General features: G+C 38.2%; 2 protein-coding genes across 14 annotated transcripts in view; both read left to right on the top strand.

Annotated features, from left to right (window-relative positions):
* Window positions 1–403: 403 nt before the first annotated feature.
* On the top strand, window positions 404–11,258 carry LOC101169720 (sodium channel subunit beta-4). 2 transcript variants are annotated; one of them, XM_023961411.1, is made up of 6 exons: window positions 404–1,096; window positions 8,060–8,223; window positions 9,479–9,698; window positions 9,861–9,990; window positions 10,092–10,119; window positions 10,309–11,258. In XM_023961411.1, the coding sequence occupies exons 1-6, from the start codon at window positions 1,006–1,008 to the stop codon at window positions 10,309–10,311; spliced, it is 636 nt and encodes a 211-aa protein (XP_023817179.1). In that variant the 5' UTR covers window positions 404–1,005; the 3' UTR covers window positions 10,312–11,258. The 2 variants fall into 2 exon arrangements, with proteins under 2 accessions (XP_023817179.1, XP_004075874.1); XM_004075826.4 differs by lacking the exon at window positions 10,092–10,119 and having other exon boundaries at window positions 406–1,096.
* A 14,844-nt stretch (window positions 11,259–26,102) lies between these two features.
* Window positions 26,103–27,818, top strand: part of mecom (MDS1 and EVI1 complex locus) — a 155,406-nt gene continuing 153,690 nt past the window's right edge. For 9 of the 12 annotated variants that reach the window (XM_011482827.3, XM_011482823.3, XM_011482817.3 and 6 more), the window contains exon 1: window positions 26,103–26,420. In XM_011482827.3, the coding sequence (XP_011481129.1) occupies window positions 26,384–26,420 (37 nt within the window). In that variant the 5' untranslated portion in view covers window positions 26,103–26,383. The remainder of the gene's footprint in view (window positions 26,421–27,818) is intronic. The other 3 variants (XM_011482821.3, XM_011482820.3, XM_011482819.3) reach the window with 1 other exon arrangement.

Raw genomic sequence — 27,818 nt, 5'->3', positions numbered from 1 at the left:
TAATCCCCCAGCTCTACATTCAATCAAAACATTTAAAAAAAGTAACAATTATTCATTCATTCATTCAGAATGAATGAATGAATGAATGAATCAATCAATCAATGAGTAACAATTAAAAGGGAAATGTCTAAGACAGTGTTTGAGCTTGTGGAGACAATAAAACATAATATATTTAATGTATAGTGTGTTTTCAAAGTCAAAATGTGCAACTATAAAGAAGGAGAACAGGATCAGATGGGGAACAGACCCTTCTCAATGAGACAGGGGATGTCTGATTGTAACCAAATGTGTCCAGGCTTGAATAAATATGCTGCTCTGTGGCTGACTGAGGAAGTCAGACCATGAACTGGTATCAGCCCTCGCTCTCCATCATCCCATCCCCTGCCTCTCCTCACCTCCACCTCTGCAGTGCCTTGCTCATTCCTCCCCATGTGCCGGCGGAGGAGACGCACGCTCTCTGCTTTGCTTTGCTGCCTGCAGCTGGCTCTGCTCCAGCATCCCTCCTGTGTGTTCTCCTCCCTCCTCTCCGTGTCTCCCCTCTAAGGGGTTTGTTGGGCAGCCTTTTTTCCGCCGGTTGGAGCTGTTTTGACACCACTTTGGCGCTTTTCTCTGTTCCTCTGTTTTATTCTTTCTTTCCGTTTTTTTCCAATCATCGGTGATTGCCAGAGCAGCGACAGAGGGCAGGAGAGGCAACGAGACAGGCTCCTGATCAGCTGCTGCATTGTCCTGTCTGTCTTTAGGCTGCTGGGAAACAGCCGGACAGAGGAAAGCGCATCTCTGCTTTCCGCTCATTGCTGGGACAGAGCGCATGAGAGGAGGGAGGGACTGAGAACGGCACCTGACCGCCTGCTGCTGCTGCTGCGCCGCCGCTGCGCGCACTGTCCCACCTTCTTCCACACGCACAAGCTGTCACTGACAGGACCGGCTCAAGGACTTCACACTGTGCCGACAGAGGGACAGACAGACCGCAAAGACTGACTGACTGACTGACTGACAGGTGGTGTCATGGCGTCCACGGACAGCGGTTCAAGTGTCTCTGCGCCCCACAGATCAGGGGATCTGTTCCACGCAGGACTGGCAGTTGCACTTCTCCTGGGTGAGTTATCCCCTCTAGATCTTTGACTGTCATGCCACTCCGGTCTTTTCTGGAACATGGTGTTTCTGGTACTCAGGGAAGCCATGTAACTTCATAGAAATAACGTCCGTTCTAAACTTCTATGTATGTGTATGAATTCCATGTATCTGTTTGAATTTAGATCCTCTGCAGATTTCTTTCTTTTTTATTCTTCTGCTTCCACTTTTCTATCACCTTAGACTCCAATTTATGTGGCTTTCAGAGGTGATTTGTGTACTTGTTGCTCTCCTGAAGATATGAAACACACAACTTTTGACTAATCTGATTTTTTTTGACATGCTGGCCACCTGCTTTCTGCTAGTGCACCCTGCAGATTTTATAAAGGTGTTTTTTTTTCCTCCAGAAAAACTAACAAACAAATAAACCAAAGGAAATGTATCTTTGTTATTTTAGAAAACGTAAAAGCAAAGAAGGATTTGGCTTCAATGAACAAAAGTGTCCTACAAGTTATTGCCAGTTTTAAAACCTCTAAGTATTTGGATGGAAATTCAACATCAGTGAGTTTATGCAAAAGAGGTAACAAAAAAAGACAAAAAACGGAAAAAAAAGTGATTTTGAACAAATATCTTAAAATTGTCCAAATAGAATATTTACAATTGAATACTTAAAGCTTTTTGACATGAGCAGGATTAGCATTAAAACTTTTCAGTTAATCCTCAGTTTTGCAGGAGATGCTTCAGCTCTGATGTTATTTAAGGATCAATGTGACAAATAATTGGTGATTATTTTTTGTGCACCTTCATATAAGTAAGAAAAGAACCAAGAAAATGCATGCTAACATGCTTGTTTCTGACATCTTTATTTTGATTATTTTAATTTATGGGACAGGTTTTCTTTTATTTGTTGAGTGATTGTTATGAAGTTAACACTTAAATCCAAATATCATGTTATTGGAGGCAAAAGTAATTAATAGTTTTCATTTAAGAGGATTTTAGTCAGCAAAAAATAAGATATAAACAATTCTAAAGAGTTTAAGAAAAAAAGGAACAAGAATGCCATATATAAATAAATTACTAGCATAATTTTGTATTTGTATATGCTAAAAGCTTGCACTTACTGTACAAAAAAAGTCCCTAATTTGTCAAAAAATAAAGTTTCAAAAATTATTTCACTTAAAAAAACTAAATTCTAAGTAGCAGCTCAATTTAACTAAAAATCATGTTTACAGGATGATACATTCAATTATGTTTTTGTGAAGTGTAAATTTGAATTAGTCTCATCATCCAACACCAATAATTCTGCTTATTGAAAGGCTTAGCAGCTGGTTAAATCATTTTGTAGTCCCTTCCTTTCTCTTAAGCTTTTATTTTTACTGCCTGGGTAATCTTTTTCCACACACTAAACCATATTCTCGTCTTACTTCCCGGTTCCTTTTCTTTATTCTACCTAATTTTGACCACCAATCCTTCTTATACTTCCTCTCTTTATCACTGTCTCTTGTAGAGGTAACAGTGTCCTCAGTTAGTTCTCTATGGGTTCACATTAACCCTCCATTCTCTGGCCTACTTATAATAAAATAAATAAAAACTAACCTTCAGATTTAACCAAGGACACACACCCACACGCACACACAAGCACACACAGATACTTGCTTTTCCCACCATGAGTAATTCAGATATTGATGCTTCCCAACTGGGACGAGGAGACACTTGATAGTGAAGCTAAAAATATCGTACATGCCGACCTATTAGTCGTGTACACACTTTCACAAGAGAGCACATGTGTGCTGTGTGCACAGACAAGAGTTCGCACTCAATGGATCACCACACACATACGAAGACCACCGTGTACCATACAGTTGTCAAGACAAAATGTAAAGCATGAAGGGGTGTGCAGACAGAGGCGGTACAATGAAAAGTGATACTAGTGAGCAGAGGAGTAAAGTGAGATGATTATGAAATCTATTAATAGAAATTAAGAGGGACTGGCATATGTAAACAATGAGATTAACACTAAATGACTGAGATGCAGAGTTAACCATTCATAAGTGTCCTCTTTTTAGACCAATTACTTTTCTAAGTAGTCAAAAAATAATAGATTAAATTGATCATGCAGCATCCTATTTAGTTGAATATTGAATAAAGTCTTTTTTAAAGCCCAAGTCTTCATTATTTTTGATGTGCAAATACAGGATCTGTGGCAGAAAAAGAAACCAGTAAGGGGAAAAAAGTGCTTGTTGCTAAAAGGTTACAAAATTGCTGTTACACTATAGGATAGTTCTGCAGTCTTGCTTTGAAATTGGCGCAAAATGAATTATTTTATTCAACCTTAACCCTTACCAAACTGTCAGGAAACACCATACAGTTACAACAGCTGTTCACTAGAGGGCAGTGTTGCCCAGAAGTAGCACATACCAGAGAGGTAAGATATACCAAAGAAGAAAAATACTACAACTTAGTTGAGTGGAAATTATACCATTGGATTTGTTTGGGGTGGGGATCCTATCACATCACCAGGCTGGATTTAAGTGAGGTTCTAACAATTCATACTTTCATAGATGTTTGCAGTGTGCATTATTAGAAGCATAATTTCATGCACCCATGGCCATTGACATAATTGTAAGACCTGAATCTCATCATTTTGATGGATAAGTGAAAACTTTGAATGTATCTCAAATGTTACTCACACATGCAGCTTCCGTCTGAAGTATATTCTTTGAAGTCTCCATGTGCAGACGACACCACAAGAAAGTGATGCAGTGATGCAGTATGTACGTTCACACCACCCTCGAGTAACCACTTACAATGAAAATTCTAGGCAAACGCATGTAAATGACTGTTTTGGGCTTCCGCATTCAAAATTCTCATGTTCATGCGTAGCCATGTACATTTTAAGATTGTTGGTGGGCTCTACGTTCAAAACACGCAGCCATTGAAAGTGCGTTGAAAGTTAAACCAGGTCGAACATTGACAAATCAGGGACTCAGATTTGGTAGAGACATATGGATGGCATCCCTTTTAATTCACGGAAGCACCAACCATTTGAAAATTGATCATGCGGAGAAATTAATAATTGCGGTTTTTGCCTGGCTGGAACTCTCTGACAAGTGTTTCATATATTAGAATAGAGCTATGAAAGAAATTGCTTGAGGACAGATTCACGAGATTTGCGCTGCTTCAACATTTTGCTCCAAACCTCTTCTAACTGTAGGTAACTGTAGGTGTAGCAAATTAAAAAGTAGCAAATGAAGAAGAAGTCCGTCCCTGCTTGTCTAGTGTGAACACCATGAGCTAAAAGTGGATTGAATAACTTGATTTTGTCGCATTCTTATTTTTATTTTGTCCTCAAATGCGTAATTGCTGATGAAACTCACTCACTCCTTTTGGCAAAAACCATCACAACTTTAAAAAAATAATAATTTCAGCTTCCAAGCATTGTAAATCTGAATCATTTGGGGGTAACTTACACTTAGGAGTCAGATGGACAGATTTTTTTTTTAATCCAAAACAAATGTTTTCTTTCATGCACATCATCATCCTCTGTGGTAGGGTTAGAAATGGCTGTCACGAGATCAAGGTGGACTACAAGCTTGGCATTCTTTTACTAGCACTTTCATAAAAGCATGCATTGCTTTTTTGTGTTTATTAAATCAAGCTAGTAAATCTCTGTTCATCCAGTCTGTCACAACAAAAGACTCACAATATAAATGTCCTACTTCTGTGAGCTAAAATGAGTCTTTTCTACTCTGTGATTAGTGTGGAATTGGAAAAAAGGAGAATTAAAAGCGCATTTTCCCCCACTAGACTGGTCACAGCTGCAGTTTCTGTTGGATAAGTGTTCTATGAGTTGTTGAGCCTGAAAAAAAGTGTGTAGTGACAGCTGCCCACGAGAAAGGAGCTTACAAGATCTTCTAAGTCCAACTTACTTTCCCCCACCAGATGTTATCTCACTACAATAATTGTGTGGCAGTTGCTAATCATGGCTACTCTTGTAAAAATCAGATATCCTACGAAGTCCCACTTGTCTGAAATAATCCAGAAGTGACTACTTCAGTTTTGGAAATCAGTGGGCACGTGTGTAAACAAAAGCAGATAAAAGAATAAGACAGGAAGTCCTACAACATAGATCTTCAATATACTTCATTGTTTTTCTTCCTTTTTTCATTCAGCCATATTTTACACAGTGTTGATTACCAAAATCAAGAATATTAGGTCACCCACAATTTGCAACATACCATTTTTAACAAGTATTGACTAAGGGAAGACTAAATCAATTGGGACCTATGATTGTGTCCAAATTCCCTCTCCAGTCACTACTTAGTGCCCTCTATGTGCATTTTCTGTTTTGTCGGTGTGTCTGAATCTGCAAAAAACTAGTGTGCATCGATTCTCACAAGTGTCTGAAGTCAGAACTCTGTCTCCCCCTCTGGGCATCAGCAGGAACCTTCTCCAGAGTACTAAATGCAGTACACCTCCCAGCAACCCCAGCGTGCACTTCCTGGATGCCACACACCTGACTCTCATTCACTCAATCATCCACAGTGTACTTAAGCACTGCACTAAGCCAAACTCAATGTGAAGTATTGTTTGTGCTACTCTGGCTTCTTTACTGAGTGTTATATTTGGACCCAATCTTCTATCTCCTGACCATGACCCTGGCCCTGTACCTGGCCCTGTACCTGGCCCTGTACCTGGCCCTGTACCTGATCCTGCACTTGTCTGTTTGCCTGCTGCCTGCCCCGACTTTCTCCTGGATTTTGACCACCCTGTCTCTCCTCTGATGAATTTATTTCTGCTATTGACTCCAGCTTTTTGTACTTTTAGCTGAGCTAATAAACCTACAGCATTTGGATCTAACTCCCTGTTCTTGTGACAACTAGATTGGTGTGTATATATAGACAACAATGCATTAAAGCAAAGTGTTTCAACCCACCAAATCCTGCCAAGTGCCCAAGGAACCCATTAGTGCTGTTAAAATGTTAAGTGTGCCCTGCTAACGTGCAGCCTGACTTTTAGAAATCAGACAATCATAGTATAGTTTGCGTGGGCATCCTACGGGCATGTGTATGGCCACTTACATATCAAATGCACACCCTGTGTGTGCGGCTTTCACGCGCAGTCCATGAGGGGCCAATACTTACCTTACTAACAACTAGAGTGCGACAGCATCACCCATACATCATAAGTCTGTGTAACTTATTAAACTTATTTCATTATCCTTCCAAATACTTAACAATACTCTTACCACAAGCGCAACAATGACGTCCTGGAGGTGGCCATACGAGACTCAAGAGAACTGCGAGACACACCTGTGGTCCCCTTAAGATGAAGCCACTCCTCTTTTACACTCTTCCACAGGAAAACCTGCAATCCTTCAAACCCAAAAACCTGCAGCACCCGTACGGGGATGCATGTGACTAAGGCTTAACCGGCGTCCTGTGATAAGGCCCCTAGTTGTTTTCTTAAAAATAACTATTGATAAATCCTTGAACCAAACCAGTTTTAGAAGTGCAGACTGCACAGCTCTTTAAAATGTTGAAAAAGTTCTAATATCACCAAGATAAATAAATAAAAAAGTTCAGAACAGTCAGCACTTTACAGTAATGGTTGGTCTCAGTGATTGTTAATGTCTCTCTTAGTGGCTATTGTCTTAGTAGGTGCTCTGCCACTCAGCCACAGCGTTTGTGAGTGAAACGACAAATGCAGAAAATGTTCAACTAAACAAATTTCTGTCTGGAAAATTGTTAACTATAATAATTTCACTGATGTTTAAATGAATCTAGGTTAGACCACTATAAAATGTCCACTGATGGTACAGCTGTACATATGAGTGGTTTTGTACAGTGTTGATAAAGAACATGTTGCCTAAATGTCTGGTCGCTATCACAAATGTTGGCAAATATCTTTGTTGCATATCTTTTTTTAATAGGGACTCTTAGTTTCTTCTACTGCTTAACAGTCAAGAACTCACTGGTATTTGCTACTTGATACATTTTGACCTGACTCAGGATGTGACTCAGCAATTTCACTCTCTGCATATAAGTGCCTCTAAGGAGACTCTAAGGAGACTGAACTTTATAATATCTGATATGGTTTGTGTAATCACTGCAATGCGACCACTGTTTTCTTTTCTCCCAAGAATTCAGGAAGATAGCACCCCTGAGAAGATTAAGTTAAAACTTTACTCAGCATCTGTGTGGCCCAGGGACAAAAAATGAAAACACTCCTGAGCTATATTTCCCCTAAAGTTCAAGTTTTCTTTAAAGAATTTTTTTTTTCATTGTTTTCTGCATGGATACGTTTTAAAACGGAATTTTCAAATTTTCAAAATATAGGTTTTTAACTTAATTTTAATTTAAAAACAGATGGCAAATTTGAATGAAGCTTCAAAATCTTTCAAAGATTGGTCCCATTGAGCAAAAGCAACTCCGCTTTGAATACCTGCTCATTATCACAGGATCCCTGCGGATCAAAAACACAAAAAAAAACCCTAGTTGGCTTGTTTTTATTTTTAATTAGGCCACAAAATGTTACTACATTTCCTGAATTCTTAAATTAACCTTTATGGTTGTTTATACTGTATTTATGCATTGCAAAGAAGAAACCAGCACAGATCCATGTGTGTCACTGCTTAATAAATGTGTCAAAACCACTGAGAAAACATGTTTAAGGCTTGAAAAATATTAGAGACAAACAGACTAGGTGTTTGAATAATGTTTTGTAAAGATGGAGTGTTGAGAAAATTGTTGCTTCTTTCTACAAGCTCTAATGCAACATTTCTTGATGACATTATCATTGAGAACACTTCACCCGCAACTAAAAGATTCTTTTTGTTTTTTTACCAACTGCCTTTTGATTAAACATCCAGTACATCTTAAAATGTATTCATGGATCAGTTGAATACAACCGTCTTATGCATTGCGGTGCAAAACAGTATTTGCTTATTGCCTATTTTTTATGACCTTTTTCTTTCTCCCTCCATCAGGTGTGTGGAGTGTTGGTGGACTGGAGGTTACAACAGGCAAAGTGTCTTTAATTGAAGCAGTCAATGGCTCTACAGTTCTGCTGCCCTGTAATTATCACTCTTGCATTGGCATCAAAAACCTTTTCTTCAAGTGGACGTTTCGTAACAACGGAAGTGAGCAGGCGGTATGAACAACCATGCATCAACACATCAGCAGCCCAACTTTATATTGACATGTATTTCCTTTATTGGTCATCCTTGTAATGTAATGTTGTCAAATGTTAATGGAAATGTACAAGTACCGTATTTTTCGGAGTATACGTTTTATTGCATAATTTGGCCAGGAGTGTGACTTATATGCGGTTTCAATTTTTTTTTTTTTAAATGGCAACAACCGCTAGAGGACACTGCAAGTGTGTGTACCAGTATTTACTGACACCACTGCTTATACCAGGCTTGACAGAGTTGTTCAAAGGAAATACAAGCTGCGTTTCCCTTACGCTCATGCGCAACATTTTATTAAAATTCCAGAAATGTCAGAAATTCGCAATTACACTGTTTACATTAAATCATAACTGCTAATAAACACAAACCAAGACATGGCGACAGATGTGAACAATACTTTGATTTATAGCAGATACATTAAAATTTCTGCGACGGCACTCATGCTCATCATCATCTATCAAAGGAGACATCTGCGTCTTATTCAGGCCCTGGAGCGGCAAGCTCCTTACATGTGAGAGCAGCTACGGATGAAGCCATTTTGGGAAATCGCGGTTGATGATTTTACAGTTGAGCTATGGATCCAACAATTCCACATGACACACTCAATGTTTGATGAGCTGTGCTATGGGCCCTCTTTTAGCGCCCGCTTTGCAGTGCCTAAGGTAGCCAGTTCCTACCAAGAAGCACATTGCCATCTGATTGTTGGTCACGTGACTCATTTAATTAAAAAAAGTGTTTCAATTGCAGTTTTGCAAAATATGTCAATATATATGCGCCTCAAAAACCATTTCCTCCAAGCGTAAATCTTTTTTCAATAAATGTGAGTTTGTTTCGAAATTGTAAATCAGGCAAATTTATTGTCGTAAATCCAATTTGCAGAATTTCACAATCAATAGAAACACAGCTACTGAGGATAAAGAATTCAATGGATTTAGTGATTTTAGGTCAAATTAACTGTTTAGTTGACTTATTAGCATGTTATTTACACATTGTATTTGACATGGTTATCTAAATAATTCGAATGATTCGTCTTTTCTTGTTTCTGTATTTTGTTTAATATAATTCTCCCAAAAGTGCAACATATATATAATTTTTCTTCTTCTTTAATATGCAGTCTTTTGGCTGCTGTGATGTATACTCCGAAAAAACTTGTAGTTTACCTGGAAATATGTTGGATAATTCTTCTTTTGTGTCTCAATGGCTACTTGTCTGCAGTTATGTGAGGGAAACATTCCTGCAGAAAAAATAGAGCCCACCTATTCAATTTCACATGATCGTGTGACGTTTGTTGGTTCCTCAACGACAAGCAACATCTCCATCTTGTTGTGGAACATCACCTTTGAGGATGAAGGACAGTACATCTGCTTTGCCAGGAACCCAAAAGAGAAAAATCGCAACCACAGTGCTGTCTTAACCCTTAGAGTCGTTGACCAAAGTACGCAACAAATTTACTATTATTTATGTCAACTTTACTACTGTGCTTTTACGTTTGTACAAGACAGCTAAATGATCTGGTCATTATCAGTTGTACTTCTCCTGTACATTGTTATCATGTCTTCCTAAATCACAGCATCTCTCCCTTTGTCTCTTCTTTCAGTGAAAGAGGTGGACAATACTTTGACAGTCCTTATCGTCTCGGTGCTGGGTGGAGTCATCGGCTTAGTTGTTATCATCATGGTTATAAAAGCCTTGGTGGTTCACTTCCTGCTGAAGGATGATGAGAAAAAGTGAGTATGTCAGTATCAGTGTTCTTGAATAAAACATGTTTTATAAGAAAAAAGTTTTTATTTTGTTTGTTTGTTTATTTTTTGTTTTTTTTTAATTAAAGGCACGAAAAAGGACAGCAATCAAAACATGTATGAACACCTTACACTATTAGAGCATTGTAAAGCTTAGTTTTTGGGAATTTTTTATTAATGTGCCATTAATTTATAGCTTTTTGTCTGACCCTGCCAATGATTTTGCATCATTCTTTAATTTCACCCAGTGAAATCTAAATACTTAGTAACTAACACATTTGACTCTGATAATGCTTTCCTCTGCAGTAAAGAGTGCCTGGTGACCTCCTCAGGGAACGACAACACAGAAAATGGACTTTCAGGAGCCAAAGCCGACAACAAGGGGACACCAAAGGCATAAGCAAATGCAAACTATATCTGCTGTATGTATGTTTGTACATATATAAAAAAACATATATATGTACATATATGTTAGACAAACATACATGCTCAGAGAAAACGTGCTTATCAGAGGACTGTTTTATTTTACTAGTGGCTAACTGATGCAACTTTTACGTCTCAGTTTGAAATCATGCTTGAAATTTGGGAAATGTGAAATGTAACAGGATCTGGATCAATCTTTCACCAAGAAGAAAGCCCATTTGTTTACAGTTGGAACGTCTTTTTGATATATTGGCCACATCTTACGGAAACCAGAACATTCACTTTATTTCATACAATCTGTAGTGACTTTCTTTTGCATTTCAGTTACAGATTAGATGGAGTATCACATAGCTTCATACATATAAAGATAATAAATATTTTTAATTCCAAGCTAAAGTTTAATTTGCGGCTTAAGCTGACAATTAAAATATAGTTAATTCCCTAGTATCTTCTAATTATTCAACAAATATTTGCCAAACTTTAACCAAAGGAAATCTGCTGGAGCACTTTATGGCTGAAATTTTTTTCCTTGCATTTTCTAACACTGATGACATATCAAAAAGTTGTACAAATACTTTGTATAAAACAAAAAAATAGACACGGAATATTATTGCTTGTCATGCAGTAAATGATAACTTTTATCCACTTTATTTTACAAAATTTGAAATGAAAATTGAAATTGGGCTAAACAAGTCAAAATCCTCATTGTAAACTATATTCTTGATTTATTATGTGAGAGCTTAGTGGTTAACATTTCTTTGAGGCACATTTTTTCCCCCAATGTAACCGTATTGTGGTTTTAGCTAATTATTAATGAGCTTACTATCTAAAAAAACTGAGACTTCATGATTATAAATGTTCTGTGCTGCTCCTGTCACTGAGTTTAAACAGTCGAATGACTGGCATGTCAAGGTTTACAACTGGGCTTTTCTTGTTTGACAGATGGATCGAGTTCTGCACTTGTTTTAATATGTTTGCTTTAGATGAACACTGGTGCCTGCTCTGCTTTTGCTCCCCCAGTTGGTGGGAGGATAAAAACACAGAAAAAACAATATTATAAAAAGATAACCTTAACCTTCATCAAAGACAATCCCCAGTATACCCCACTCCATACAAAGAGGAATGACCCTAATGCTGCTTCTGTTTAATAACCAATTCAGTCTTAGCATGTGTGCTTTTTGCATAACTTCATAGGAGCATATGTTAAACCATAACACGCCATGTCTTGATGGTTCTATTTTTGACTTTTCGCCTGCTAAAACTGTGGAAATATTGCATCAACTTTTTAAAAACTTCTTTTACCATCAAGGATGTCTATAAACCTGAAAGATTCATACATTTATTGCACTTACAAAACTGGCATAAATTTTTACAGAAATTCTTCCAATTCCACACTCCATAACTAAGTGTAAGCCTAATCAAAAAGTTTCCTATTTATTTAGAAAATTTGAATCAATAGTTGTTTGTCCCTCATCGAAAACTCTAGAGAAGTGCAGAAAACCACTGAAGAATGTAAAACAGTCAGGGATTATACATCATATAACTTTTTTTTCATTAACCAACAAGTTGACGTTGCGTGGAGCCAGTTTAGCTCGTGCTGGTTTTCGGCGCCTTCCGTCCGTGAAACCAGGGTTTGAATCCGGGCTGTTCCATATTCCCTTCTCTACTTTTGTGTCAGTCCCAAGCCCAGATAAATTGAGAGGGTTGCGTCAGGAAGGGCATCCGGCGTAAAACATTGCCAAGTTAACCATGCAACTCATTCTCGAAAGAGAGGTTGTTTTGCTGTGGCGACCCCTGATGGGAAAAGCCGAAAGAGAAAGAAGAACAAGTTGACATTGCAGTCTGCCGGGTGTGTTTGTTTTCAAAAAAGATGAGACGAGTCTTTCATGTTTGAAGTGTTGTACAAAACCCTCACGAGGTAATGTTACTCCACTTGGAATATGACAACGAAGACACCAGTTACCAGACAAACTGGCCTTTCAATAGAAACAGTAAAGCACTTTATCAGAGTCTAAGGCTAGTTGTTCTGTACAAAGGTTGTTGACTGTAAAAATATGTGCAAAAATGCACAATGAGTTATGTAAAACAGGAAATGTTTACAAAGAATACCCTGCATAAAGATGCAAATGAGGAAAAGAACCCTCAAACTTCAATGAATATAGATCCCTCAAAGGGTTTTACAGCATAAACAAAAAGAAACAATAGTGCACACACAAAACAGACACTTTAATGCCAGAGGTAGTTGCAATTCTAGAAACAATAAAGCACTTCGTCAAATCTAAATTGAATTCAGAAGGACTATATTAGTTGAGTTTCCTTTTTTATATTTAGTTTTTACCAGCTTATGTCTCTCTGAAACAAGATTACAGTGCCCTTTCTGTTTTCAAAAGGAGCAATAATGCAGATGTCAGATTGTGCAATGGTCTGTCTTTGTGTGTACTATACTTTAAGTCTGCACTGACAGGCTCTGACTCTCGCTGGAGGAAGTTGCTTGTACAGAAATACAAATGCATAGCAGACCACTGTATTGACAGCTGGATAATGTATCCATATCATTCAGACTTGCATTGGATACTATATATTCCATTAAAGCATTCATCTTCAAAGAGCGCTTAGTCCCGAACGGGAGTTCAGCTCACAGGGTTGAAAGAGATCGACTCAGCTACTGTCTGAAAAAAGAGGGGTACACCCAGGACCATTTGACAGCATTCTTATTCCATTAAAACTTTGCACAAATTCTCCTGGAATACATAAGTTTTCTTCAAAAGTATTAGCTTCTAGCCTTTTAGCCTTCAAGACTTTTTTGAGTGATTACTTTTTATGAAATTGCTTCCAGGCTATATTTATTTAATGGCTCAACAGTGCTCATACATTATTAACAGGTTCCAAAGTTACTGACTTTGCAACCTTTAATTGCTGACATGGTCAAACACAGAAAAAAAATACTTTCCTGTGCTCCATCTGACAAAAATGAAAATGCTTTGTATTTTGCTTATCTCCTTACTACATCAGCATCGTGCATTATGGCTGTCATGGAACGTTAGAGATTTAATGATAACTAATTTAAGAGAGTTTCTGCTAGAAATAAAACGATTCACTTTCCCCACAATTTGGTTAAAACCTCGATTTTTGGTGTGTTTGACAAAACGACAACGGAAAGCTAAAAATTCAGAAAATTTCTTTTTTAAATTTGCTTATGAGCAAATAACAATGAAGAAATCACTTTCAGTTGACTCATACTAAGTCTGGTGTAATGTAATAAAACAATATCAAATACATTACATTTAGCACAACATACAGTACATGTTCAACATTTTCAATGTAAATGTGCAGATGTATACGATAGGGATGCAATGATTCACTTATCTTACTATTTGTTGTAACAATTATGGCATACCTAATTTCCAAACAATTAAACAATTTTATTTCAATGAGCAGACACTATTAAAATACTGAAGAAACAACAAACTGTAAAAATCAGGCCACAACAAAAAGAAGTTTGTAGTGTCATTGTTTAGAAATAGACTTTCTTGCAGTTTTATTATTCTTATGATCAATAAATCTAACATTTACTAATAGAATTTACTTGATATACTGCAAAAAGTGAAAGTTGGAGCTTCACCTTAGTATCTCTGAACAGTTTATAAGGCTACGTTCCCACTGCAGGCTGAAACAACCCAATTCCGATTTCTTTGCCCGTATGCGACCTGTATCTGATCTTTTCATAACAGTCTGAACGACACACATCCGATCTTTTCAAATGTGACCCAGGCCACTTGGGTATGTGGTCCTGAATCCCATACGTATCCGACCTTTGAAATGCGACCTCCGTCTGAACGGCCAGGCCACATGTATCCGACCCGTGAGCCATTGAAACGCAAGTAGGCGGGAACGAGATCATAAACATCAACCATGGCGGACGATGCTGCTGAGACCAGTCAGTGGAAGGGAAGCAGGTCACCGATTTGATTCATATTTGGGGTGACAGGCCAAACTCCAGGGCTCTTATCGCAACCGGGCGGTTTTTGAAAAAATTTCCAGTGAAATGGCCGAGCGTGGTGTTGAACCTTTCCCGTGATTACTTTTTTTTCCCCTTTCCGACCGTGGTCAGAAGCACGGGGTACCAAAGGCGGATCCTCCTTCGGGGTTCACTTCCCCGTTTGGACCCTCAGATTCTCCAGAGCGGGTTAATAAAGAGTCCATAGCAGTTCTGCTGGGGGGAGCCTTCTTTTATTATCGTTCTCCTTCCTCCGTAACACGCAACATGAATGCGTGGCCCTTAGAGAGGAGGGGCAGTGAGCGGCTCCAGCACATACACAACCCCATTCCACAACAGTGGGTACAAAGGATCCTGGCTCCAATGCCTTCTTAAAATGAGAAGATTGTAATTGTGCTGACTCCTTCGTGAAAATAAATGTAATAATGCAAAAAGAGCTCCACTGTTGACAACACTGTTGTTGACATCCATTGTTAAGGTTGGCTACTTCTGCAAACAACAAGTGACGTCGTTCACCGTTGAGTACTCTTCTGTGCATGCGGATCACTTCTGGGTCATTTTACGGTCACACAGGAGATCACAAAAGTTCACATTTGATTGGAAATGTGAACGGCCTTGCAAAAAAATCGGATTTTTTAAAAAATCGGAATTGAGCATTAAGCCCTGCAGTGTGAACGTAGACTAACAGACAGAGTGAAGATCTGATTAAGCATTTTCCTCACCTTTCAGCTGTGCCATTAGCATACCAAATGCAGTTGATGGACTAATGCAAGGATTTTGATGAATAGCTTGCACCAATTTAAACTAAGTTTTATGCCCACATTGAGTTTTTTAATTTTTGTACAAGTAAATCAGGAAATGCGCACTTGTTCATAAAAGCTTGTTTTTCCAGGAAAGAATTAAACACTGGCACTCAGATCTGCTCAGAACATGACTCCTGTGGAATGAAACAAGCTGATTGGAGTAAATATTTCATTTTAGTGATAAACAGAAAGAAAATACCAATGTATCAAAGCTGTCTGAAGATATGGGATGGTTAAAAGCACTAAAAGCAGTGTTAACTGTGAGCTTTTATAGCAATATTTTTATTGTTTTGTTTCTTTTGATCCATCTTCTTTCCTTATCTAACAGAAAAAAGGTTGGGTCAGCCAGCTGCTTGCAGACATTGCTGCAGTACAGAACAGTGTAATGTTCAGAGTCCTCTGCAATGCTGAAATGCAGCACACTCAAAAACAGGATGATGGCCACCTAGTGGTAGTTAAATGCCTGACATGCTGAGCGGTTTCCCCTTATGTCATGCTACAAACATTTGCATCTACTGTGTTTAGATCACGACAGTGAGAGTTTCAGATTAAGTAAAAGTGCTTTTGATAAAAGTCAATTTTAAGCCTCTTTCCACCTAAAATATTAACAATGGAAAGCTCTTTGCTTTATTTTTACAAATTAGAATATGTAGTTAAAATCGAAATCTTCAACACTGATAAAAGGTTTGCATAATGTTTACAGAAAACCCAGCCAGAAAATACATTTAATGATTTTTATGAAAATTTAATAAATGTGTAGACAGTTTCAGTATTACTGTAGCATTGCTCACTCTGATGACTAAGAACCAAGTGTTCTGACCATTGACTGTATATGAGAACTGGACTGAGTGACCCCCTCCCCCCTGGCATTCCAAACAGGAAGTACCTGCTGGTTCCAAAATCCCATAGACCTGTACTGACAAATAAACAGCTATTTTCTCAGTCAATATATTGGTCAGAATAACTATTTTTTTCTGTAGTGCAAGTAATTCAAGTTATTTAATGGCTAATCAGATGCCTCAATAAAAGTAGGTAGGTGGTGGCTCCTGGCCGCCACATTGAACATTTGATATGTTTGAAAGATTTTGTGTGGCCTGTTTTTTAGTGGTAGGGGTGTGGACTTCCAACAAGCTCACTTCTGATTGGCAAGAGCGGTTGCTACAGAAACGATGATACAGATCATCTTAGACGAATCACTGCTTACTGAAGATGTCTAGCTCCAACATGGTGCCATCCGTATTGCAACCCAGTACTCATATCCAGTCAATGGCTGTGACCGAACACTAATTCTTCAGAGTTTGTGTTCTTCTTACTGCCAGTGCAGCTGAAACTCATACTGCCACTCTAAGAGTCTCATGTCTGCTGTCGTCGCATCGATTACAAGACTCTAAAACATGTTCTGTTAGCGTGAACCACTTCAGTAATTCCAGTTCGGTAGAACATTTTGCCTGATCTTTATCTGGACCACACATGCACTTCCAGCAGGTGAACAACTCATACTGCCAAGCCAAGAGTATGATGTCTGCTCTCCATCTTGTACATTCCACTAAAGAACTGCAACAATTTGTCCCTTGTTTGATTGGCCAATCACAAAAAGAATGGAAAACTGCCAGCTGTTTTGATAAGTATTGAATTAGGCTTAAACATTTAAAAGATATGTTTTTAGTTAGTTCAGAGTCTAAAAATGTAATGTGTTTTTCTCCTACATGTTTCTATAAAAATCAAAAGTATTGCAGTGGACATTTTTAACATTTTTTGTTATTATTAAAAAAACAAACACTACTTGACTAATCTAGATCTGAAAAAAGTAGAGTTGCAACTGATTTTAAAATATTCATTAGTTCTTTAAAAAAATGTACAGGTAGATATATGCTCTTATCTTGGCACAAACTCTTGTGGCAGTTCTATTTACCGACAACGTCTGGCGCATAATGTGGGTTATTATGTATTTATAAAGTAACAGAAGTCAGATATTTATGACACTGCCTTCGGCTTCTCTTCATGAAAGACCAATGTACGTTAAGTAAATTTCTAAGCACAGGTTCACACTAATCTCTACATATTCTCACTCCATCAGGCTGTCTCAGCAAAATTTTAAACAACTGCACATAAAGGCAGCATATTCTTGTAGCTACATAGACTTTACTAATGGAAACGCCACGCATAAACTAGACGATCTAAGAGTAGATGGAAACTTTGCAGCAGTTTCTTATATGTATTGCTTTAACCAGTGTAGTCAGAAAACCACATATAATGCAGACCTGCAACCCCTGTTTCCCAGGATCGGCCTTTTACTGTAAATATTAGGCTGTCTGTGACCATGTTGCTCATGCTCCTGTCATGACTATGCACCTCGAACGTTTAACCCATTATAATTGCATTATAACAATAAAAATGCAAATTAAATTTGCAGCTGTCTCTTTGTGTCTTTATTCACATTGAAGTAAACAGGTGTGTCTGTTTCTGTTAGTGTACATTAACCCTTGTGCTATCCTAGGCACTGTAACATTGGGAGTTGGGTCATCTAGACCCACTAGACAGTGCGCTGAACCTTTTTTCTTCAATGATTTGTGATCTTCACTGGTGTCCATGGATTACATGAAATCTCTCCACCTTTATCCACCTTTGTCATGGTAGGGATAACACATCAATGTTAGGGTGGGGTCATCTAAGATTGCACAAGGGTTAAGGATTTTTTTTTCTTGCAGATTCATTTGATTTAAATGATTTATACGATTTATTAATATGATTGAAGCATTACAATCTCTCAAGGTTTTTTTCCTTAAGACACATGTAACAATGTCTTTTTGCATTTAAGAATTGGGCTTTGCATCGCATTTCTAAAAATTCGAAACTTTGTCAAAATGTCACTGTCTTGTGCCTTTATATACGCTTTTAAGTTGTAAAACCTTTTGATAAAAGAAAAATATGGTAACTAGGCTAGTTGCTGTAAGATTTTAGTCCACATCAGCACACAAAAAAGCACAAATAGTCATCAGAAATCTTTACCTTCATCCTTTTAAGCTTAAGGGGGAAAAGAAAGACTTACAGTAAAATGTGTCAAAGCATTTAAAGTCCAACTTTGATCATCTTTGGATCTATTGTAAACGCGTTCCCAGTGGTCTTTAAATTGTGATTTCTTTTCTGCAGAGCAGCAGTACTTCTTTAAATATTCACATCTAAGTTGAGGCCAGGACTGTTGGTGCAGAGCAACCCCGTCCCTTTTCCCCTCCCCGTTGCTGAAAGCTCTCTGTTTATATGCTCTGCTCCTGTTGGAGTATCCAGCCGTACCGTTTTGAGCCAGATGTCATCTCAGAAGACGAAAACAAAGATCTAAAGGGATCTAGTTGTCTGCAAGTGGATGTATCAGAATGAAGCAGAGCAGGGAGTTAGTCGAAAATGGAACAAGAACATGTTAAAACCAATATTTTCATTGGAGAGGGACTTTAATAAAGGTGGAATAAGCAACCAATACACCAAAAATGGAAAAAAAACAGTTAACATTCACAACAGTGTCCTTTTTTTGTTTAAGCAATTCAAGTGGATCCTCTCTCAACGTAACTTAACATAAGCAATGCAACATCTTGAGATGTACTGAGAAGGCACGTAAATTAGACAAAAAATTTGAAGGAAGTTAAAGATTTATGTGATGTCAAAGTGGAATTCATAATTCGCTGTTTCTTCAAACAGGAAGGTGGGGACGATGGGGAAATTTGTTTTGTCTGTGGCAGCAAAAAACAGACATCCAAAAACAGCAAAAGTGACATTCAAAAAAGTAAAGTAACCAGTAAAGTAAAGTGACCATTATTTTTCAGGTTTAAAGGTACAAACATTAGAAACGAACCGAGTAACATCTGCAACCTACACGACAAGGTAAAACTAAAGTTAGACAAAATAAATAGATATGTAAAAGTACACACAAAAACATTTGTTGTAAGAACAAAACAAAATAAAACTGAAAACAGCAAATGCAACAATAAGTAAATAAATGATTGTATGAAAAACATTTGTTGGTCCATAGTGTGTCACTTCAGCCCCGTGTTGTACAGTCTGATGGCTGTGGGGAGGAATGACCTGCGGTAGCGCTCCTTCTTTCACTGTGGGTGCAACAGTCTTGTGCTGAAGGAGCTGGTCAGCGCCTCTACAGTTTGGTGCAGGGGGTGGGAGGGGTTATCCTTGATGGATGTTAGCTTAGCCAACATCCTCCTGTCCGCCACCTCCTCGATGGACTCCAGTGTGCAGCCCAGGACAGAGCCGGCCTTCTCAACCAGTTTCTCTTCAAGTCTCTGCCTGTACTGCCCCCGCCCAGCACACAACTCCATAAAGGACTGCTGAGGCCACCACAAGGTCGTAGAAAGTCCTTAGCAGCTGTTTGCACACGCCAAAGGACCTCAGTTTCCTCAGCAGGTGAAGGCGACTTTGGCCCTTTCCTGTAAAGAGCATAGTTTGTCCAGTCTGTTGTTAAGGTGAACACACAGGTATTTAAATGTGTTCACAATCTCAATGTCTGAACCCTGGATGTTCACCGGTGAGTGTGATGGTGAGGACCTCCTGAAGTCCAGGACCAGCTCCTTTGTCTTGCTGGTGTTAAGCAGCAGGTGCTTCTTTTCTCACCAGCTCACAAAGTCAGAGATAACCCCCCTGTGCTCAGGCTCCCCCCCCCGACAAACAGCCCACAATGGCACTATCATCTGAGAACTTCTGCAGGTGACCGTTGTGGGAGTTGTAGGTGAAGTCCGATGTCTACAGGGTGAACAGGAGAGGGGACAGCACAGTCCCTTGAGGTGTTCCCTGAGGTGCTTAACCCTTGTGCTATCCTAGGCACTTTAACAATGGGAGTTGGGTCATCTAGACCCACTAGACAGTGCTCTGAACCTTTTTTCTTCAATGATTTGTGATCTTCACTGGTGTCCATGAATTACATGAAATCTCTCCACCTTTATCCACCTTTGTCATGATAGGGATAACAGGTCAATGCAAGATCTAAGATAGCACAAGGGTTAAAGTCTGTGATTCCTGTCAGTTTTTGTCAATGTAGAAATATAAAATGGAAATGTTATTGCAAAGTTTATTAATTCTTTTATTGATTTGTCAGGGTAGGTCAGCCACACAGAGGTTGGTTAAACTTTGAATTTGACTGTTCAAAGATAGTTGACACCCTGCACCAAAAAAGAGAAAACCATTGTACACAGAGGGCTGCATCTAAATTTTGTAAAGTTTCAGCCTGAAGAGTATTTTTGAAAGAAATTCTGTTTAAGAGTTTGCAGGATTTCAGAAAGATTTGGACACTGCTGGAGTCAGACCTTCAGAAGCTGTCATAATCAGATGCATTTCTAACGTGAACTTCAACTGATGCATTTCTTGTCTTATATCAGTTGTGGTTTGTTGCGGTAGCTTTAGAGACTTGGCACATGTCTTCACTGTCAAAAGTATCAATGCTGGGCTAAGGGACTTTGGGATCCATGTGTCACAAAAAACACTTGATCTAAACGCAAATAGGAGAGTCAAAACAACAGAAGAGCTGTTCTGAGAGCAACCATAAGATGTACAGTATAACATCCTAGATTAATCACTACCGGTATTTGTCAACTTTATTTTAGCTGCTAATTATAACAGAAAAAAGCCCACTTGACTTATACTAGGCAATGGATGGGTGAACACAAGATGTCTGTATATTTTCCAAATATCTGTAAGTCAGGAAACTTTTCTTAAATTGGACTGTAATTTTTTCTGTTTGCTCATATCAAAATGTTTCTAATGTACAAAAAGACTCAGAGTCAGAAACTTCTAAAAAGAAATGGCTAAATTAACTACACCAAAGTGCAGTTCTGACATCAACATATTTTGCACAATTTGCTTACATAAGGAAAGAGGATGACGCAGAAAGCTGATGAAAGGCTTCAGCTTTCTTCCACTGGGTCAGTTGAGACATGTCCAAGGGTGTAACTGACCCAGTTCTGCAGTTATCTTGTGGGCCTGCTGCTCCTTGCTGGGTGAGATTGGAGGTTCGCATGTAATGTTTTTGAAGCAAAGGAAGGAAATTAACCAGAGCATGACACAGAGACCTGCTTCAAAGAGAATGTGATGTTCCGTGCATTGTCACTCAGGATTTGATATGAAAATATTTGCTCAAACTAACACTCAAATAATAAAAATAACCAAAAGAAAAGGTTTTCGCATTTTTCTTAACACTATACTAGCTGATTATCAGAATCAGGCGGGTCCAGGAAATTAGAACATATCAGAGTACAGTATGCTGATACACAAGCAGGAATGTGGCTTTCGGTCCAGTCTTGTACTTGTCCGATTTAACCGATTAGAAGTTTGTTTTGCCCTAATTACAGATTTTGACAGTCATTTTGAGGATGACGTTTGATTAGGATCCTTTTCTTTCTGATTTACCCAGGGTGACTAGATTCACCCGTAAATAATGTGGATTAGTGTCAGCATAGCACCAAGCTTTTTTGATTCACGAGTTTCAGAAAAAAGTTGGTTTATTTTAAATAAATTATAAACCATTTTAAAAGAATGTGTTTTTAATAGAACTAAACAAAATACTAAAAAGTAATTTACAATGGTTTTGAATAAATTTCAAAACTATTTGTTTCGGCCTGCAACAGATTGGTGAACTGCCCCAGGTGTAATCCACCCTCAACAAACAATATCTGGGATGGGCTCCAGCAATTCTGTGACTCTGAAAGAGATCAAGCGTAGGGGTGTAGGGAAAAATTGGCGATATATCGCGATACTTCATTCGGTGATACTTGTATCGACTTAAATTGCTGTCAAGACAATATTTATTGAACTCTTTATGAGTGTCCTTCAGCGTCTGACACTTGTTTTCTACTTAAACCCTGACCTCTAGTTGGCAGCACTGCACACTGAGCCTCTTTAAGCAGCTCTACACCCCTCCAAACAACTACAAGTTCACGCGAGCACCAGCTTGTGTTAAATATTCAGTCAGCTTTGCAGTTTTTGTTGTTTTTTGTTGTTAAAAGACAATTAAGACATTAATTTCACCATTTTATTACAATGAAAGACATATTAATATTCAGGTACAGTTTTTTCTAATTTCTACTCTTTAAAAATGCATATTGAAAATTGTACAGTCTTGGGATGCATCGCGATATGTATCATATGAACAGACTCTTGCTAATACTTGCCCCCTAATTAAGCAGGTTTGAAACATGGATGAATGGAAAAAGGAAGATCTGTTTCTTACAAAAATACTATTTTTTTAATGACATTTAACACATTTTCACCTGTCAAAAGTCATGTACAGGCACTCTATGGGACTATGATATTACTTGGGTTTCCCAAACTCTCTCTTCCAATTATCCAGGTCTTTAATTGCGCCAAAAACCGGGAATCCAACAAGATTCTCCTGTCTGCTATTCCTGGAAATGAAAATAAATAAAGCTGAATGACTTTTTCATTGATTACTTTTTAAATCTCTGTTGTTGATGTTCGAAGAAAGGGAATCATCAGTATAAGACTGATTTGTATCTAACAGTGAATATTTGTGTGTGTTGGATGGAGGAACCTCCCAGGCAGCAAAGTCAACAACAGCCCTATCAATACTACTTTCACAAATTGTCTGAGGAAGACATCCCTCTTCCTCACGAGCAGCTGTTTAAATGCTCTTTACTGCAATGAAGTGTGAAACCAAATTATGTCCCCACTGGAAAAACTGTTTATAGAAGTTTTTTTTATAGTATTTTTATAGTATTTTTTTTAATCATTGAATCGCCAAAAATACGGCTGAATTCATTCATAAATGCTGCAGCAGCTGTTTGATAACTCAAACACTGCGTGCGAACATCCAGCAGAGGGCGATAGTGTCTAAAGAATTTTCAACCTTTTGCGGCGTTTCTATTTAGAATGAAACATTCATGAATTAGAAGAGGGGAGAAATAGAATGTGGCTTTGTGTTGTTTTAGTATTATTAAGGAAATTAGCAATTATTTTACTTACTAACATTGTTAAAAAGTAACATATTTCAAAATGGTTTGTGGTTGTATTGCTGTACATCTCTTTTTGACAAATTATCTAATATTTGATAAGTACGTTTGACAGTTTCCAAAAAGACGGTTTGGTGGCGGATAGGGTTCACTCCGCCCTTATTTTTATAAAGTTATGAAACCAAATTTTGCTACAGTAACATTTATTCAATCAAAAAAGTGAAGAAAATAATAAAATAATTGTGTTTGGAAAAAAAATCGAATAATGGACAAGGTATTATTGACTGTAGCTTGCTTAGATTTGCGAAAGTTTTTTGTGTTTTTTTTTTTTTTTTTTTTTTAGTTGATATTTTGATTTTTACATGCAGGCCATGTTCCATCGTCAATGCATCAAATTCTAACTGTTTCCAAGTTCAGATGTTTTATTTGTTTTTATTTGTATTTATTTATTAATTTTTTCGTTTAAAACCAGAATTGCTACAAAAAAAATATTCAAAAAGATAATCGATTATTACCAATGAAGACACCTAAAATAAAAGCGTTATCTCAGAAGTTGAATATTAAATATTTGCTGAAAAAAATCCGCATGCGCAATTTAAGTAGATTGTAAAGAACTGATTTTAACTGTGCGTTGTTATCAACTCATCTCCGAGCGAAGATGAAGGGAGATCTCCTACAGAGCATCGTTCAAGCGTATTAACTGCTGTTGCGTTTGATTGAGCGTATCATTCTCCACGCGGATTTCCTTTATTTTTAATTTTTACGATGAATTAATCATAATTAAGTAGCTGGATATTCATTTGGATCTATTTCATTGCAATTATTTGAATTTGCCTTAATTTATTATTATTATTATTATTATTATTATTATTATTATTATTATTATTATTATTATTATTATTATTATTATTATTATTATTATTATCATTGTTGCTATTATTATCATACAGAAGATGAGATATGTCCGCCTTTGCAGATGCTTGATATTGCTTCAACAAACAGGTTTTTCGGGACAAAGCGGTAATAAATTTCCCTGTTGATCAGTTGATTGATTACCTAACTCAAAGGTCACGCGGGCCCTGGTAATTTCCTTGCGCCAGAGGCTACCTTTTCACTTCTAGTCTGCCTCCACAGCCCAGTGCACAGAGCGTGTTAGTTTTTAACTCCTTGCAGCCAAATGCGCCTTTGTGAACCAGTGAAATGCGCTCCGCACATCTGCGGCTGCATAAATGCCGCGTTCGAGGTTGACGCGGTAAAAAAGGATTTTACAGCAAGTGCAAACAGGCGTGGAGAGGTTTTACTGTTCATCTGCGGGGTTTACTTTTTTTTAAATGTAATAACCAGAAGCAAAAGTGGAAGTGCACGGATCTGTGGTGTCGTCAGCTTCAGCTAATCTCCAAATGTATTCATAATGAGCGTCAGGAGGAGAAAAAAACACCAAAAAGGGGAATGAGTTATTGTAGTGAACGAAAACTGTCTCGATTGGTCCTAATTGATCGTTGACTGTCTGCGCACCCCAGCCTCTCCCTCCCTCCGTCTCTCTCCACCAGCGTGCGTTTGTGCGCACATCCTGCGCGCCACGTCCCAAGGCGCGCACGGTCGGGGGTTTAGGCACAACCCATTTAATAGCAGCATTTATGTCATTATGGCAGAGGTAAGGGGAGGTACAAGAACAATAAAGCATTAGTATTAACCTCCCTCAAGTCTCTAGATTCAAGCGCCTTTTTGGCCATAAAAGTGCGTTCTCTTGGAATTGTGGTGCATCCACTTTTGAAAGATATTCTGATTACACATTATTTTAAAAAGTAAGCACCAGTTAGACATTACTTTGCGGTTCCTCTACCGGAAAACTAAATGTAAAAGTAAGGAAAGTGCGCAATTGGCGCACGCGCCCTCCCTTTCGCTGTGTTTCGCATGGAATGATGTCATGACTTCAGTCAATCCTCACACACTTCGGAATCGATGGTTCACGACGCTTTAAAGAGTTCATATGCGAGGTCAGCGTGATCTCCCACGGACCGAATTAATGACCAATTACTTAAATTATCCGCCGTGGATGCCCCAGAGAAGAAAACAGCACCAGTGCGTCAAGTTTCTAAATAATCACAACTTTAAAAACATCAAATGTACATTATGTTCCCCTCTTTTTATTTTAAATGTCTGAAAGCCATGCATATTTTTTTTAGCTTACAGAAAACCAAAATAAATTATGATTTCACTCGAAAAGATGAAGGTTTGGATGAATTTCCATTATCTACGAATGGATCTGCTCTCCTGTCAAAGACAAAAATATCCTATTCAAGTCCTGCGGCATTTATTAAGTGATGGAATCCAGAAAGGAATCAAGCATAAATGCAAAGCACTTCATGTTTTAATAATTGTTGGAAAAAAAGAGAAGAAAAATATTGAATTCATATTAAAGCTGTCAGTCGGGTGGAGAAGCGGTGGAGAAGGGGCAAACCTGCTCATCTGTTTCCAGTGTTTCAGTGGTCTGATTACAATTCAAATGAAACCCCTATAATAGCTGGATTTTGTGGGGGTAATTAAGTGAGCATTGATTAATGTGACTTGATTTAAAAAGGTTGGCTTGGTTATAATTAACGTTTTCCGAGTCAAAACCACTACAAAAAGTGTTTAAACCTTTTCGCTCTTTTCAAAAAAATCCTCTAAATTAGTCAGATTTTGTGCAGGAAATCAATCATTAAAGAAATTAAAGTGATAGGTTTCATCAAAAGCGATGAATTATTATTGTTATGTTTGTGGACATATTGATTTCCTCTTTCCTTGTCAAAGGTGCGAAAGAGGCTTCCAGAAAGATAAAGCTTTTGGAGCTGCTTTATGAGGAGAACTGCTTCTGTCACTTTTTGCAGTGTACTCCGCTTCCTTCGCCTCCCCAGCTGCTTTTTGAAAATCTATCACCAAACGAGATGTCCGAGACGATCCTCCATCCTGACCAGATCAGGTTATTATCAAAGTGATAAATCGTCCCAAACTTTTTTTTCCCTTTTTTTTGTGGCAGTTGCAGATTTCAGGCTGTGCGCATGTGCGAAGGTATCCAGACTGACAATGCTGGAGAGATAGCGCGTTTGGATTGAGAAACCCAGAGAAAAAGGACAGAGAAAAACCAAAAAAAGGGAAGAAAAAAGGGAAAAGATTCAAGAAAAATCCAAACAAAGCCACACCGAGAGACTGACAACATGAGGTCCAAAGGCAGGGCGAGGAAACTGACCACGAGTAGGTGCAACATCCCTTTCTTTTTTCTTTGAAAACATCTTTCATACCTATTGACTGTCGCGGCTATCACCTCGTCTTACAGGAGTTTGAAACTGTTTGATTTTGCGATAAAACGAGCGTAATCCTTATTTTCATCTCCTCAAAATAAGTGCGTTTGAGGAAAAAAAAATACAGCCAGATTTCAGCGCGCTTGCAAGAAGACTGAAGTTTAAAGTTAGGGGGAGCGTCGGAGGGAACTTTCTGCAGGGCGTCCGCTACTTTAGGAATTACGCTTTGCATGTAGTGGGCGCTGCAGCGTTACGTAGCGTTTTGCAAGTTTAAATCCCGTGTCCAGAGCAGCGGCAGTTACAGTTCAGCTGCTGCCTGCTGCTGTTGGCGCTGCGCGCGCGCGGTCACCCCGGTGTCCGGGGAAACTTGAAAAACAAGACTGAGGAGGGCAACACCGGCATGCAAACGAAGGGGAATTTTACTTAATTTTTACTTTTTTGAATTTGAATCCTCACAGACGTTCCGCTTTTTGATTATGTGGTTAAAAAAAATCACAAACTCTGATGGATGCTTGTTTTGTCCAAAAATGTAAAGTTTAATTGGATATTTCCTAGTTGGCAGTTTTTTTTATTTGGGGAAATAACCCAATTTATCAATTCTATTAATAAAGTTGTGCTCATGTCGTTTAATCAGCTTAATGACTGGCATCCAATCAGCTTAATCTAAGGAGATAAAAGGATTGCTTTTTTCCGCCACTGTGATTTTTCAAAATTGTTTCAATTAAGCTTTTATTTTTTTCTTTGAAATTTCACATATATAATTTAATTGGTGTATCACCTTTACTGTTGCAAGTCAGTACTTTTAACTTTTAATTAACTTTTTTTCTTAATTAATAAGATATGGAGGCCTGCAAATGTCGCAGAGAAAGATGGAAAGGAGTTTCCGCGCAACCGCACAAGTTTTTCAGCTCCATATCCAATTTGAATGTTTTAACAATCAAACGACAATACATTACCTCTGTCATTAAGAAAAAGAAATGTGTTCATTCCACCTTTTTATTAGAATAATATGGATAAAAGCATGAAGTTTTCACCCATTAAATGGAAGAAGGGGAGTTCCTTATTCCCACATGTGCACGTGCAGAATTCCCACGTGCATTTCAAGATTATTAGTGAGAATGTTTGAAAAGGAATATCTACATCTAAAAGTCAGACTACGGGGATGTTTTTGGGCCCCCGAAGAAGCGGGCCCACCCTGGCCCCCAGCCAGGTCTGCACAGTGTCAACAGTGAATATTTAAATTCCCAGACCCCTCATAAGGGCTCTGCTGGTAAATGCGTTCAGTGTGTGGCTGCCTCCTGGCAGAACATCGGTGTGATTAAAAGAGAGAAAGAGAGGTTGCGTGTAATGG

The sequence above is a fragment of the Oryzias latipes genome, chromosome 13 (assembly GCF_002234675.1).
Source record: "Oryzias latipes chromosome 13, ASM223467v1".
NCBI classification, from domain to species: Eukaryota; Metazoa; Chordata; class Actinopteri; order Beloniformes; family Adrianichthyidae; genus Oryzias; species Oryzias latipes.
The sequence above is the reverse complement of the archived record's forward strand: the minus strand, read 5'-3'. Positions and strand labels throughout refer to the sequence as shown.